This window comes from Lampetra planeri, chromosome 69 (genome assembly GCF_965212315.1).
Source record: "Lampetra planeri chromosome 69, kcLamPlan1.2.h2, whole genome shotgun sequence".
Lineage (NCBI taxonomy): Eukaryota > Metazoa > Chordata > Hyperoartia > Petromyzontiformes > Petromyzontidae > Lampetra > Lampetra planeri.
This window is the reverse complement of record NC_136174.1, coordinates 1,768,222-1,783,461: the sequence shown is the minus strand read 5'-3', so window position 1 is coordinate 1,783,461 and position 15,240 is coordinate 1,768,222. Positions and strand designations below refer to the sequence as shown.

The 15,240-nt window shown below is 49.7% G+C and overlaps 2 protein-coding genes across 2 annotated transcripts in view; one reads left to right on the top strand and one right to left on the bottom strand.

Moving 5' to 3' along the window:
• Positions 1-15,240, bottom strand: part of LOC144737446 (E3 ubiquitin/ISG15 ligase TRIM25-like) — a 227,628-nt gene that overhangs the window by 74,208 nt on the left and 138,180 nt on the right. The window lies entirely within an intron of this gene.
• The window catches only part of LOC144737456 (E3 ubiquitin/ISG15 ligase TRIM25-like), a 63,102-nt gene that overhangs the window by 39,737 nt on the left and 8,125 nt on the right, over positions 1-15,240 (top strand). The window contains exons 2-3 of the mRNA XM_078620171.1: positions 7,807-7,902; positions 13,401-13,423. Of these exons, the coding sequence (XP_078476297.1) occupies positions 7,807-7,902; positions 13,401-13,423 (119 nt within the window). The remainder of the gene's footprint in view (positions 1-7,806; positions 7,903-13,400; positions 13,424-15,240) is intronic.

Genomic DNA, 15,240 nt, shown 5'->3' with positions numbered 1-15,240 from the left:
TCCCGGACGGTCGGCGGCCCACTTGTAGAACGGGGACGCGATGGAACACGAGAAATGACGGGGTAATTCCCCTGCTGCGATTGGAAGTCCACCGACATCTCGTGTCCCTGACGAATCAGTCTTGGTCGTATTCCGCGAATGCGCCTGCAGCGGGGTCGGAAGGGTCGCCGGGCTTGAAGGTCCCGCAGCCCTGGCAGGCGCCCTCCGAACAGGCCCACTCCTCCCCCGCGGTGTCACGGTCGGCCTGTCTGGAACAGGTACGACAGGCGCTCTAGCAAGATCAATGGACGCAGGCGGGGAAGAGTCAGAGTCAGCAGCAACAGACCCCGGCAAGGCAACATTGGGAGATGACGCATCACGTAGGGGAGCAACATATGGTTTCAACCGCGACGTATGAACAAACCAACAGCGAGAACCAAACTGAACGCGCGCCGACTGTGGATTGGGAACCTCAATGAGGCGCACAGGACCATGCCAAGGTTTGTGCAATTTAGGAGAGGTCCCCGGCCGCACCTGCGGGCAATGGAGCCAGGCCAGGTCTCCCACCTTCCAGGGGCATTCCCCCTCAGACCGCCGAGCATACCGCTCGTTCTGGGCCTGGGCTTTGGCCGTAGCCACGCGGGCGTTTTCCCGCGCCTCCGTAACCCGGCGAACCGTGTCCTGAATGTATTCAGGGAGTGGTTTACGAGGTCCCTTCACCCCAGTACCCAATTGCACATCCACCGGAGGCACGTTTTCCCGACCATACATAAGGTAAAACGGCGAATACCCTGTAGCCGCATGGGGCGTCATCCTGTACGCCGAAAGCACTCCGGGGATGTGCAGATCCCAATCCGATTGCTGTTCACTCACAGTATGGCAAAGCATGGCAGACAATGTCCTGTTCAGCCGCTCAACCATACCATCTGTCTGCGGATGGTATGGAGATGTCCGTATCTTCTTAGTCCCAAGGCCTGCGCACACTTCAGCCAATAATTTAGAAGAGAAATTTCGGCCCTGGTCCGTGAGGAGTCTCTCCGGCGCCCCCTTGTCCATAATGTACCCAAACAAAAAGGCGTCGGTGATGGCCGCGGCCGACTGATCGGGCAACGGCCAGGCCATCGGCCAACGGGAGAGATACTCAACCCCTACCAGCAAATATTTATTTCCCCTCGCCGATGGTGGGAAGGGTCCCAATATGTCCAGTGCCACCAATTCATTGACTCGAGACACCTGAATCGACTGGAGAGGCGGCACGTAAGGATGTTTAGGCGGCTTACGCCGGGCGCATTCAGGGCACGCGCGCACGTGCCCTACGACATCTGTCGCCATGCCGTGCCAAAAATAATGACGTTGTAACGTCAACAAGGTCTTCTGCACCCCTAAATGCAATAGTGTGTCACAATGGAGAGTTCTAATCAACTCAAATCGCAAGGACGTTGGTACCACCACACGCCAGCTTTCCTGGAACCTTTCTTGCCACATAAGCAGACCATCTCGGAGAGCGGTTCGCGGCCCCACAGCCGAACTCGGACTCCCATTGTCCCTCATAGACCGCTTCCGCATGGACAACAACGACTCGTCCATCATCTGTTCCCGAATCCAGACAGACCGCGGCAGATTCAAAACCCCATCAGTCGGTCCCGGTTCCATCGGAGTATCCGACTTCCCGACGGCCAACGAAAGCGGCTGAGGGGGGTTCAGAATCGGCGAACACCTATGCGTCCCCGACGCACATTTACAAGGGGCGCGCCCTGGTAATCTGGAAAGTGCGTCAGCGTTCGCATGGCGCACTCCCTTCCGATGTTGAATTTGGAAGGAAAATTCCTGCAGCGTGTCCAACCAACGTGCCCACTGTCCCGATGGCTGGTCCATTTTAAGTGCATATTGCAAGGCCGCATGATCCGTACGCACAATAAAAGAACGACCGTAAAGGTACGGTCGAAATTGCCGTAGGAAAAAAACAACCGCCAAAAGTTCTCTACGAGTGACACAGTAGCGTGTTTCCGCAGGCGACAAGACTCGGCTACCATACGCCACGACGCGCTCTACGCCCCCTTTAGACTGTGATAATACCGCCCCAATACCTGTGTCACTCGCGTCCGTATCAAGAATGAAAGGGCGATCAAAATCGGGATAATCCAATGTCGGGGCCGTAGCCAATAGATCACGCAGACTCCGAAAGGCCGCCTCTTCCGGCTCTCCCCAAACAAATTTCCGTCCTTTACCCGTAAGGAGATGCAAGGGCCTCGCAATCGTCGCAAACCCCGGCACAAATCTTCGGTAATACGAGGCAAATCCCAAAAACCGCCGAACATCCCTCACAGAGGCCGGAGTCGGCCAATCCCGGACACACGCCGTCTTTTCCGGATCCGTGGACACCCCCTCTGCACTCACAATGTGCCCCAAATAACGGACGGACCGTTGCAGTAGGTGGCATTTCTTTGGTTTGAATTTCAAATTGGCAGAGCGCATCCTCGTGAACACTGTCTCCAGCAGCGTTAAATGTTCCTCAAATGTGCGGCTGAACACAATAATATCGTCCAAATATATAAGACACGTCTCCCACTGCAACCCCGTCAAAACGAGCTCCATCAATCTTTGAAATGTAGCAGGGGCCGCATTCAATCCCATCGGGAGGCAGTTGAATTGAAATAACCCCTGCGGCGTACGGAATGCGGTTTTCTCCCGTGAGGACTCGTCAAGGGGAAGCTGCCAAAATCCCGAATAGAGGTCCAGTGTGGAAAAGAACTTAGCCCCCGACAATGCGTCAAGGGAGTCATCCATACGCGGCAGGGGGTACGCATCTGCCACCGATATCTTATTCAATTTCCGGAAATCGACACAAAATCGCAAGTTGCCATCCTTTTTCTTAACCAAGACCACAGGAGCGCCCCATGGGCTGTTAGATGGCGATATAATGTCCGCAGCCAACATGTCTTCCACCGCCCCCCGAACGTGTTCTCGCTCCGCTGGACTCATCCGATGCGAATTTAACCGAATAGGGGCAGCGTCGCCCGTCTCAATGTGATGGGAAAGCAACGATGTGCGTCCCAAATCCAAATCGTCGGAGCTGAACACATCCGAATACGTCAGCAACAATTTACGCAGCGCATCACGTTGCCCCACGGACAGGGAAGAATTTTCGTCACATAAGGTAGCGATCCAACGATTATCCGAACCCCTTGGCTCGGAAACACCAGCGACCACTCCCCGGCGATGCGGACAATCGTGCGTCGCAAACGCCGTAGTGGCATGTGCCACAACCGTACCGGCCGGAACACGGATGTTTTCCACCCCCGCATTAAGCACCTGTAAAACCGGTAATTGATCCGGCCGGACGATGGTCTGTGCCCCAACTAACGCCAATCCCGTTGTTATCGTGGCGGATGGTGACAACAAGACCCCTAATGCTCCTAGCCGATTGGGCAGGGGCTTCCGATACCGCAAGGGTATAAGCATCTGTGAACCAGGTGGGATGTCCACAGATGCGACGGACAGCGCCTGCACCTGTACGGCCGAAGCAGGTCGCCCCCAGGGCGACGGCAGAAACGAGATTCGACGGCCCCCCGGCAATTCAATACAATTCTCATTGATTTTAATCAAAATGGGCATCTTAGCCAAAAAATCCGTGCCTAGTAAGCAAGGAACCGCCAAAGATCTCGATATTAACACAACGCCCGAAGCCGACACATCCCCTATAGATATCTTAGCATCCACCTGGCCCACGATACCCATACTACCCCCGTTCGCAGCGACGCAAGACCCATAAACCGGACGCACAGCCCCCGGCGGAATGCCCAACAGATGGAAAATGACATCCGATATAATAGTCGCAGACGCTCCCGAGTCGACCAAAATGCGCACGTCCACACCTTGTATGGACCCCGGTACAGTGGACGAACCCGTAGCGGCCGCGACAACTCTCCGTGCCAATTTGCGCCACTGCGTAACTGAATGACAAGGCCCCGTCGATGGCCTTTCTTTAACAACAACAATAGGATCGCGCAACAAAGGTGGTGGGTGAGGTGTAAAGCCTTGCCGAGTGTCTGGTGCGTGCCGACATGCCTGTTTCGGAGGTTCCTTGGTCGGCTTGTCCGGTGTTGTGGGCTCCTGCTGCGGCGGACCCGGGAAGTGGGCCCAGCAATCTTTGGCGTAATGGCCCCTACGGCCGCAGCGGAAGCAATCGGCCTCGTTGCGCCGAAGCGCAGGTCTTGCATCCCGGCGGCCCCGTCCCGATGGCGTAGCGCGCGGCCCCGGCCTTCCGCGTCCCGACCATGGAGAGGAGGCAGCCGTCAGCTCCTGTGGACCCCGCTCATCCGGCACATAGATCGCCCTTGTGGGGTCCCACCCCATCGCGCCTCCTTCCTTGACGGGCCCACCCGTCCATGCCGCCACTTGCTTCCAGCGACGGAGATTAAACTGCGCATCCAGACACTTTGCTGCCGCCCGGACGTGAGCTTCTCATGCCCACACACAGGCATGGGGATCCCCAGATCCCGAGACAGCTCCAGCATTTTTCCCAATATGAGAGGCTCGAGCAGATCCTGTGGCGTGTCAGGATATGCTGCCATGGCCAGCTCCAACACCGCACCCCTGAACGCCACGGGCGATTCTTCGGGTGCTCGTTGTCGTTGAGCGAATCGCCGATGCGCGTCGTCAGGTGGCTCATAGGCGTCGGCCATTTCTTCAAAAACTCCACATAAAGTCTTCTTCCTATCGGCCGTTATGGAACGGAAAAATCGAACAGATTCGTCGTCCAGTAGAGTCGGCAACACTTCCAAGGCCTCCGCATCGGTCCATCTTGCTGAACGAACCGCCGCCAAAAATCGGCAGGCGAAAGCGCTCCAATCGCCCCCGATAGAGAATTCCTTAACTGTAGTAAGGTGGCGACTCCGACTCCTCTTTACGCCGTCTTCCAATGATGGTTGTTCTGGAGGCAAATTCAAAATGGCGTCGGCCCGCGGCGTGGCCAAGATGGCGGTTTGGCGCCGCGGAGCGCGCAAGATGGCGTCTTCTTGCCGCGTGGCCAATGGCGGCGGCAGGGCAGGCAACGTGGCGGCCCGTGGAGCACCTTCTCGTTCCATCGTCGTCCTTGGCGTAACGAGGTGACATAGATGCGCCAGGACGTCCTTGAGTGTCTCCAGTTGTTCTGCCACCTGTTGCCATCTTTGGTCAGCGTCCGACGTTGTTGACGGACCCGCCATCGCGCCGACATCTTCCACGCCCGTCCCCGTGCTCGCCTCAGCAGGGCTCTCCTCCACCACCCCAGCAGAATCCGTGGTCGGAGGGAATTCGTCGTCGTCGGACGAAGAAGCCGATGCTGGCGCCGGGGGAATTTTCTTCCTTACTTGCTTAGACATGCCGTTTCACTTCTGACCCCAGTGTAATAAAAGACTTGACCACGATCTCTGGCTCAGTGTCCTTTATTCGGTCCGTACTGCGTTCCCACACGGCTGTCTCTCTTATTCTCTCTGTGCTGGTTCCGATGTCACTCCAGTCCACATCAGCAGCCCCGCTGCTGCTCTTTGTCGCTCTTGCAGCCCCACAGCAGCTCCGCTGCTGTACTCTCACACAGCTCCCTTGGCTGTTCCTGCTGCAGCTCTGACAGCCTCGTGCTGTCTCGCCTTCTCGTCGCTCCTGCGACTCCTGGCAGCCACCCCGCTGCCTCTCACACACAGCCTTACTGCCTATCTCTATCTGCAGCTTTACACCTCCCAGTAGCTCCCTACTGTTCCCAGGGTTGGCTCCCGCTTCTGACGGTGCCCCCTCGGCTCGTACGCCCGCGTGGCCCCACACCTTTCCATTCACACCCCGACTGCCTCTCCTTCCGGTTTACCCGCTTAAGGACCCCCTACCTTTCACCCACGTCACCTGGCTCCGCCTCCTCGTGACGTCACATCCGGAAGGTCGCTTTCGCCCGCATTACACCTTTATTAATTTTAATTTTTTACCTACGTGACTTTACCGAAAAAACCTAAGAATATGAATCCTTGCAGTCATGAAAGCTTCAAATCTAGAATAAGAAATGAAATTGGCATTTTTTGGGAGTTTTGCGAAAGCCGCAGATGACACGCAAAAAGTTTAGTAACTCAAATACATAAATTATATGTACAGTACTGGATAATATTCAAGTATTTAATATTTCAACTAGCTTGTTTGTCCCTCCAAGGACGGGTGTATATTGCAGTAAATCTGAAATGTTCAATAGAAAATTGTTCAGCTCATGGTTATTAATGAAGGGAGGGGTGCGGCATGTGGAGTGACGTCACCCGCTCATGATTATTAATGAGAGGTGCGGCTTGTGGGGTGACGTCACCCGTTCATGATTATTAATGAGGCGGGGGGAGTCCATGTAGAGGACCCTACCTGTTCATGAATATTAATGAGGGGGGTTGGCCTCATTTGGAGTGACGTCACGCGCGGGACACACAGACCATAAATATACACCATTTTTTTAAGTTACATTTTTTTTAAAGTTAGTTTGCGAAAAGAACTGCGGTTCTATGCGCTGGTTTAGAGGACACCAAGCGTGTTTACGGCAGCCTCTCACTTGATATCTCGCAGTGATCTTTGTATCTCGCGTTTCTCGTATCTGTTTGTACCGCTTCGCCCGCCAAGGGGACCAAGGAGACCAAAACATTTTAAACTTTTTTTCCAGATCACGGGGGGGCCTGCGCCCCAAAACCCCGCGATGTGGAAGGGTCGACTGTATACAGGTGTAGTGGGTTAAATTCAGGCGCACACTGGAACATTGGAGGCAACACTATTTATTAGGTAACATAACAATTAACACTTAACATAACGACTTAAGGTGGTAGCCACCTTTCCTAACTTAACCAACACACGGGGATACTACATCACTGAACTAGGACAGCCCAACACACTGCCTGGTCCACTAGCGGAGACCGGAGAGCTTCATCCCAGAGATGACCCAGCAGCAGAGCAGAACAGCCCAGAACAGTCCAGCTCTCCATCCACACCCCGCTTATAACCACTCCGGTATGGCCGACTCCGCCCCAGGCCACGCCCTTCTTCCCAATCCTTTGGGAAGGCCCGAACCCCAACCACGTGACTCCCCTGGGGCCCCTGGCCCGCCTTTATCCGGTCAAGTGTCCTGTTGGGTTCACGCAGAGTGTCACGGCCCGACACGACCCCCGTGACACCTGCCTTCAGCCCCCATACCGAGCCAATACAGTAGTGTCGTTCTACTACACTACACAGGCATCAGGGTCGGGTTCGAACCCACGACCTCCTGTTTAGCAGCCAAAGCAGATAACATTCTGGTGCCTTGTCCACCCACTACTCAGATAACCCCGTCCACGACTCGGATAGCCCCGCCCACTACTCATGTAGCCCCATCCACCACTCGGGTAGCCCCACCCACCATTTTGATAACCCCGCTCATTACTCAGGTAGCCCCGCCCACTACTCCAGTAGCCCTACCCACTACTCCAGTAGCCCTGCCCACTATTCCAGTAGCCCTGCCCACTGCTGAGGCAGCTCCACCCACTACTCAGGTAGCTTCACCCACTACTTAGGTAACCCCGCCCACTTCCCAGATAGCTCTACCCACTACTCAGGTAGCCACACCGATTACTTAGGTAGCTCTGCCAATTGCTGAGGTAGTTTCACCCACTACTCAGGTAGCCCTGCGCACGTTTGAGCTCCTCGTGAAATTAGTTCCCTGCAGCGCTTGCTCCACCAGCCTCCATTGCTTCACCGGGGCTCCTGCCCCCGTCACTGTGGAGGGGTTTACAGTGGAGTTGGGATGAGAGGAGACGCTTAGAGAGTGAGTGGAGTCTCCCCTGGTGACGTCTCTCACAGAAACAAGTGGGAGAGGAGACGCGGGCGGTGGAGGAGAAGAGGAAGGAGGCGGAGGAGTCCGTGAGGCGGATGGAGGCCACTCGCAGGGACGTGCAGGTACCACGTCTGGGCCAGACTCTGTGACCCCGTGACTCCACTCTGAGTAGGGTTTGTGATGGAGGACAACTCCATTCATTGACGTGGACTTCCATTGGCTCCAAACACATCGTGGGACTAAAGACACTACGGTCAATGCGCCTCAATAATCATGAAGAACAAAGAGGTGGTTCTCATCTCCACTGAAAAACTGAAGCAGTGGTGGAAATTCCACATTCCCATATCTCCATACAACTTCTTGGTTCCGTCGGTAAAGTCACGTAGAAGGGAAATAATAAAATAATAAAAATTAAACATAATAAAATACAATTCTCACGACGTTTCGGCTACAATGCAAGCAGCCGTCCTCAGGTGAACAGGTCTGTCGGAAAGACAGCGTCTGGATGAACACCTTCAAGCTTGGCAGCGTATATTTAAGCTGGGTTAGAGAAGGAAGGGCGCTTTGACAAAGGAATTTGCATATCAACAGAGAAATTTAGCATATTTATGGAAAATGCAGATATGGGATTAGTCACTACTTGTGGAATGCGTCGGAGGTGGGGGGGGGTCTCAAAGTCATATTATGCCCGTGCATTATGTAGGATTAGCAGCAACAAAGGGAGGAAGTAGGGTTAGCAGTAATAAAGGGAAGGAATGTTTTATAGTAAGGAGCTGCAGAAGCCAAACCACAACGTAAAAAACTAAAATATAAACTACATCAATATCAACAATATACTAAATATGCTCTCCAATAAGCTGAGCGGCTAACAGTAAGTCATATATTACAATTCTATGTCGCAAAAAATATAATATGCCTCCAGCTAAACGTTTTCCTTACATCACACGGATCTACCCCGTACTATATACTGCCTTAGACAAACCCAACATTAAATTATATATTCTTAGGCTTTTTCGGTAAAGTCACGTAGGTAAAACATTGAAAAAGTAAAATAAATAAAATAAAAATCACGACGTTTCAGCCACGACAGCTGTGACGGTCCCACCTGAAGACGGAAGCTTGTGTTGCCTCCGAAACGTCGTGATTTTTATTTTATTTTACTTTTTTAATGTTTTACCTACGAGACTTTACCGAAAAAACCTAAGAATATGAATCCTTGCAGTCACGAAAGCTTCAAATCTAGAATTAAATTATATACTGCATTAATATACACCACCCTATACCTTAGACTATACATTGTAATATTACACTATGTATTATTCTACCCACCCTACCACACTGTTGTATACATCATTACACTTTTATACTATTTCTTATTATACAATCTGCTATACACTATACCATTGACTGTCGCGTGAAAGGTACTAAGAGGAAGCAACGAAATATGTCAATGGGAGAGTGGTAGAAGGAGACTTGCAGCAAAGCAAAAACTCCATTCCCTGCGGAGAACACAAAAGATATATAGTCAATGCCAGTGAGTGGACTGCGGTCTGAAAGTCACCGTAAACGTGAACACAATCAGTTAAGATCCGAAATGGTTTATTACGTCCTTCCAATGATTGCTGAGCCAGAATCCATCTTCTCGGTTGAAATTTTCTCTGTGTTTGTATATGTGGATCGCCTCATGAACGAATCTCTCATGGTAGCCAGATGGCTTGCAGAAAACCTCTGTCTTGGAGAAGTCAATGTCATGTGAGCCCACTGAATTCCATAAGGTCGGGCGTAGAGTGTTAGCTAACGTTTTCATGGAGAAATTTGAGACTGACGCCATCCAGACTGCCACTCTACGCCCGACCTTATGGAAGAGGTACATAGATGACACGTTTGTCATCTGGCCACATGGCCGGCCTGCTCTAGACCAATTCCACGACCACATCAATTCCATACACCCAGCCATCGGATTCACCATGGAAGTCGAAAATTATTTGGATGTCCTAATTTAAAAGAGACCTGATGGTTCAATGAGCCACTCTGTCTACAGGAAAGCTACCCATACCGATGCTTACCTAAAACCGGATTTCCACCACCATCCATCCCAGAAGAATTCCCTCATCAAGACTCTACACCATAGAGCCCAATGCATCTCCTACCAGGAACAAATTGCCAGTGAACTCAAGCACGTACGCCAAGCTCTTAAGGCTAATTGTTACTCCGACTACACAATCCGCAAAGCCATCACTCCAACCATCAAGAAGGATCCTGTTGAGGAGCCATTCAAAACCATCACCTTACCCTATATTGCGGGGGTCACAACAAAGATCTCCAAAATCCTGAATAAACACAAGATCCAGGTCCGATTCAACACAGTACATAAAATCCATGATCTGGTCCCGTCTGTAAAAGATGTGGTTCCAGACATACAGTACCCTGGTGTCTACAAACTAAGTTGCCTCTGTGGTAGCAGTTACATTGGAGAAACCAAACGACATGTCTCGGACCACATCGTGAACATAAAGCAGACCTGAAACACGGTAGGACAAACACCTCAGCCGTGGCAGATCACTGTTACAGTGGGCTCAGAGAGACAATTTCAACCGAGAAGATGGATTCTGGCTCAGCAATCATTGAAAGGACGTAATAAACCATTTCGGATCTTAACTAATTGTGTTCACGTCTACGGTGACTTTCAGACCGCAGTCCACTCACTGGCATTGACTATATATCTTTTGTATTCTCCACAGGGAATGGAGTCTTGGCTCCGCTGCAAGTCTCCTGTCACCACTCTCCCATTGACATATTTCGTTGCTTCCTCTTAGTACCTTTCATGCGACGGTCAATGGTATAGTGTATAGCAGATTGTATAATAAGAAATAGTATAAAAGTGTAATGCTTAATATAATATATAAGGTCATATATAGTATCGTAATTGTATAGTGAATATACAACAGTGTTGTATACAGTAGGGTGGGTAGAATAATACATAGTGTAATATTACAATGCATAGTGGTGTATAGTAATGCAGTATATAATTTAATGTTGGGTTTGTCTATGGCAGTATATAGTACGGGGTAGATCCGTGTGATGTCAGGAAAAAGTTTAGCTGGAGGCATATTATATTTTTTGCGACATAGAATTGTAATGTATGACTTACTGTTAGTAGCTCAGCTTATTGGAGAGTATATTTAGTATATTCATGATATTGATGTAGTTTATATTTTCGTTTTTTACGTGGTGGTTTGGCTGCTGTAGCTCCTTACTATTAAAAATTCCTTCCCTTTATTACTGCTAACCCTACTTCCTCCCTTTGTTGCTGATAATCCTACATAATGCATGGGCATAATATAACTTTGAGAGCCCCCCACCTCCTAATCATTCCACAAGTAGTGACTAATCCCATATCTGCATTTACCATAAATATGCTAAATTCCTCTGTTGATATGCAAATTACTTTGTCAAGGCGCCCTTCCTCTTCTAACCCAGCTTAAGTATATGCAGCCAAGCTTGGTGGTGTTCATTCAGACACTGTCTTTCCGACAGACCTGTTCTTCACCTGAGGACGGCTGCTTGCGTTGTGGCCGAAACGTTGTGAGAATTGTATTTTATAACGTTTTATTTTATTATTTTCCTTCTACGTGACTTTACCGAAAGAACCAAGAAGATGAATCCCTGCAGTCACGAAAGCTTTAAATCGAAATCTCCATACAACTTACCACTTCAACGACTGTTAACCATATTGGTCAAATGAGGTGGTATGTACCTCTTATCCAATACTCTGGTGGCAGAGTTGGTGGATCACACACAGACTGTTGTACACCATCTTACTGAAATAACTCAAGCTTTGGGGTGGCCAGGTGGCAGTATAGCAAGTGATTTCATGATCCCCTCTCTTCAGACATACATGTAGTTTTCTCTCACATTCAAAACATTAATTTAAGGAGGAATTGGACTAACTTCCCATTTCATTAAGGCTCTTTACAGATTTACATTCGCTTCATGCGAAGGTAAACAAAGCATCGTCCTGATAACCTTGCACAATGATAATGGCATGGATGCTAAATGTACTCATTATGGTATTTGATGATTACATTGCCTCACAGCCCCCGCCAGTTTTGGCGAATCGTGTTGTAGTGAAAATGCACATTGGCGTTATCAGAGGCAGAGGAAGAAGGAGGCCTCAGTGCTGCAGACTCGTATCACTGTCTGGACACCTTAGAGTTGCACTCGGGTAATTTCAAAATGGACCAGAGGTGGCATTTATTTCTCTTAGCAGGGATCCATGACAGATGAAAAGGCCTCAATCTCAGTCAGATTCACCCGCGCGAGAGCAGCGTTGGATGTGGAGGAGAAGGCGGCTTTAGAGCAAGCGGAGCAGAAAGGGCGCAAGCTGCTGTCCCAGATCAAGAAGATCGCTCACTACCAGCGCGAGATCAGCGAGCTCCAGGCAGCAGCCACTCGCCTGCAGGTCCTAGCACAGGAGAGGGACTCGCTCGCGTTCCTGCAGGTGAGGAATGAGTCTCCAGTGTCGCTATTGGCACAGAGCCCTCTCACCAACATCAGCAAAGGGAGGCTTCTGAATGAGAGCTCGCATCCACTGGGCTTGAGAACAAAGCTCCACTCATGGATTCGCATCGAAGCTCCAGTGGCTGCCATTTGGAAAGTCAGCTCATATTTTCTCATTTAAATAAATTCTCTCTCCCATCCTTTAACAGATTCCCATTAAGTTTGAATCATTGTGAATATAAACTGAATGTTATTGGAAATGCACATTTTAAATCAACCATACATCAACAATGTGCACGGTATTAATGATTATCATCAGCCATAATCTATCCACTTATTGATAAAGGCCTCCCCAAGCCGTTGCCACATCTCATGATGCCGCGATGCAACAATCCACCAGCGCCTGCTCACGAGCCGATGTCATCTCTGCTTCTTACTTTGTGGACCTCCTCTTGGATGCGCTACCTTCACTTTTCCGATTATGGAAGCTAAAATAAATACGAGGTCTCATACGCGTCTTAATGACATTCTTGTGTATTCACCACCACTTCTGTAAGACCTGCCACGTGTGCATTGACGACAGATATGAATCTCAACACTGATTAATATCAACTGGTCTCACTCTGAAATAGTTTCCCTGCAAATCAGTGTTGATCCTCATAGGGGTGGCGAGATGTTAACTACCTAGCCTGGTTTCCCGAAGGTCGGGGATTTGATCCCAACACTGACGTCCTTATTTATTTGTAGTTTTCATGTCTCTTTCCATGGTCGCATCGATTTTTCTCCGGGTCTTCCAGTTTTTCACTCCACATTTGGAAACGTGCGTTTAGAATATTGGGCTGCTATAAATTCCTACGTGATGAACCACTTCGTTGAGCTATCATTTGTGGCCAGGTCGCTTCTGAAAATAAGCTCTATCACTCAGTGGGCCTTACGTGGAAAATTTTAAATAGTTTATAGTTGACTATCAACCGGTCTCACTGAAATATTTGCCCCGTAAGTCAGTGTTGGTGAGCCAAGACTTTGGGTTTATATTCCACCCGCGGTGTTGCAGTGGGAACTCCACTAATCACAAGGGATTGGAGGCAGAGTCACAGTAACGCATCTCTCTCTCCCATAGGGGCACCTGGAGGAGACGCGCAGGTAAAAGACGACTATCACTCACGACTCGACACACGACAACATGGGATTGAGTGTGGGTTGCGGGCAGTGAGACATTGGCTGTGTTTGGGGATGCTGTGTGTCGTGATGCTGTGTGGTGATGATGCTGTATCTGGTGATGCTGTGTGGTGATGCTGTGTGGTGATGATGCTGTGTGCTGTGTGGTTATGCTGTGTGTGGTGATGCTGTGTGATGAGCCTGTGTGGTGAGGCTGTGTGTGGTGATGCTGTGTGGTGAAGCTGTGTAGTGATGCTGTGTGATGAGGCTGGGTGTGGTGAAGCTGTGTGGTGATGCTGTGTGGTGATGATGCTGTCTGCTGTGTGGTTATGGTGTGTGTGGTGATGCTGTGTGTGGAAATAGTAATTATGTGTATTCTTAGGTTTTTTCGGTAAAGTCACGTAGGTAGAACATTAAAATTAATAAAACTAAAATAAAATAAAAATCACGACGTTTCAGAGGCAACACAAGCTTCCGTCTTCAGGTGGAACCGTCACAGCCACGACAGCTGTATCAAGTAAATGAGAGATTGCAGGAGCTACCACTCCGTTTATATAATGGTTGGAGAAGGGGGGGGGGGGGGTAAGAGCCAAATACAGCACACTTTTTTTTATTAATATGGTAAGGTGAGGCTTAAGAGGGTGAGCCTTTGTTATGGAGAGGTACGGTTTGTGACTCAACCTGTGACAAGGAGACAACCACTAAACATGGTAAGTTAAATCTTTTTTGCATGGTTAATCACATCTTTCCAATGATTACTCAGTTTGTAACCGTCATCACGGTTGAAATTATGTCTGTGTTTGTATATTTGTATGGCTTCGTGTACAAACCTTTGATGGTAGCCAGGAGGTTTGCAGAGAACCTTGGTCTCGGAAAAGACAATTTCATGAGAGCCCACCGAGTTGTAGCAATGATCGGCAACGGCCGAAGAATCAGTTCTGCCGTGTTTCAGATCTGACTTGTGCTCGCGGACACGATCAGAAACATGACGTTTCGTTTCTCCAATGTAGCAATCACACAAATGCAACTCAATTTGTAGACTCCAGGATACTGCAAGTCAGGCACGACATCCTTCACAGATTGAATCAAATCACGGATTTTATGCACTGTACTGAATCGGACTTGGATCTTATGTTTGTTTAGAATTTTGGAGATCTTTTTGGTCACGCCTGCTATGTATGGTAACGTGATAGTTTTGGTCGGAGTTTCATGTGGCTGTTTCTGTGTGGTGGGAGAAACAGCTTGGCGGATAGTGCGGTCAGAGTATCTGTTCATCCTGAGGGCCCGATGTACATGTCTTAATTCACCGGCCAGGTGGTGTTGGTCTGAAATGCCATGGGCTCTGTGGTATAGCGTTTTGATGAGAGAATTCTTTTGAGATGGGTGGTGGTGGGAATCCGGTTTCAAGTAGGAATCTGTGTGGGTGGCTTTCCTGTAGACAGAATGTCCCAAGGATCCGTCAGGCCTCCTCTCAAACAGAATATCCAAGAATGGTAGTTTACCATCTTTCTCCACTTCCATGGTAAATCTGATGGATGGGTGTCTAGAATTGATGTGGTCCAAGAAGTGGTTCAATGCTGGGAGGCCATGTGGCCAGATGACGAAAGTGTCATCCACATACCTCTTCCACAGGGAAGGACGCAGGGTGGATGTCTGGATGGCGTCTGATTCAAACTTTTCCATGAACATATTGGCTATAACTGGTGACAAGGGGGAGCCCATAGGGGTACCCTCATTCTGTTTGTAGAAGGTGCCATTCCAGGTAGAATAGGTGTTGGTGAGGCAATGCCTAACCAACGCAG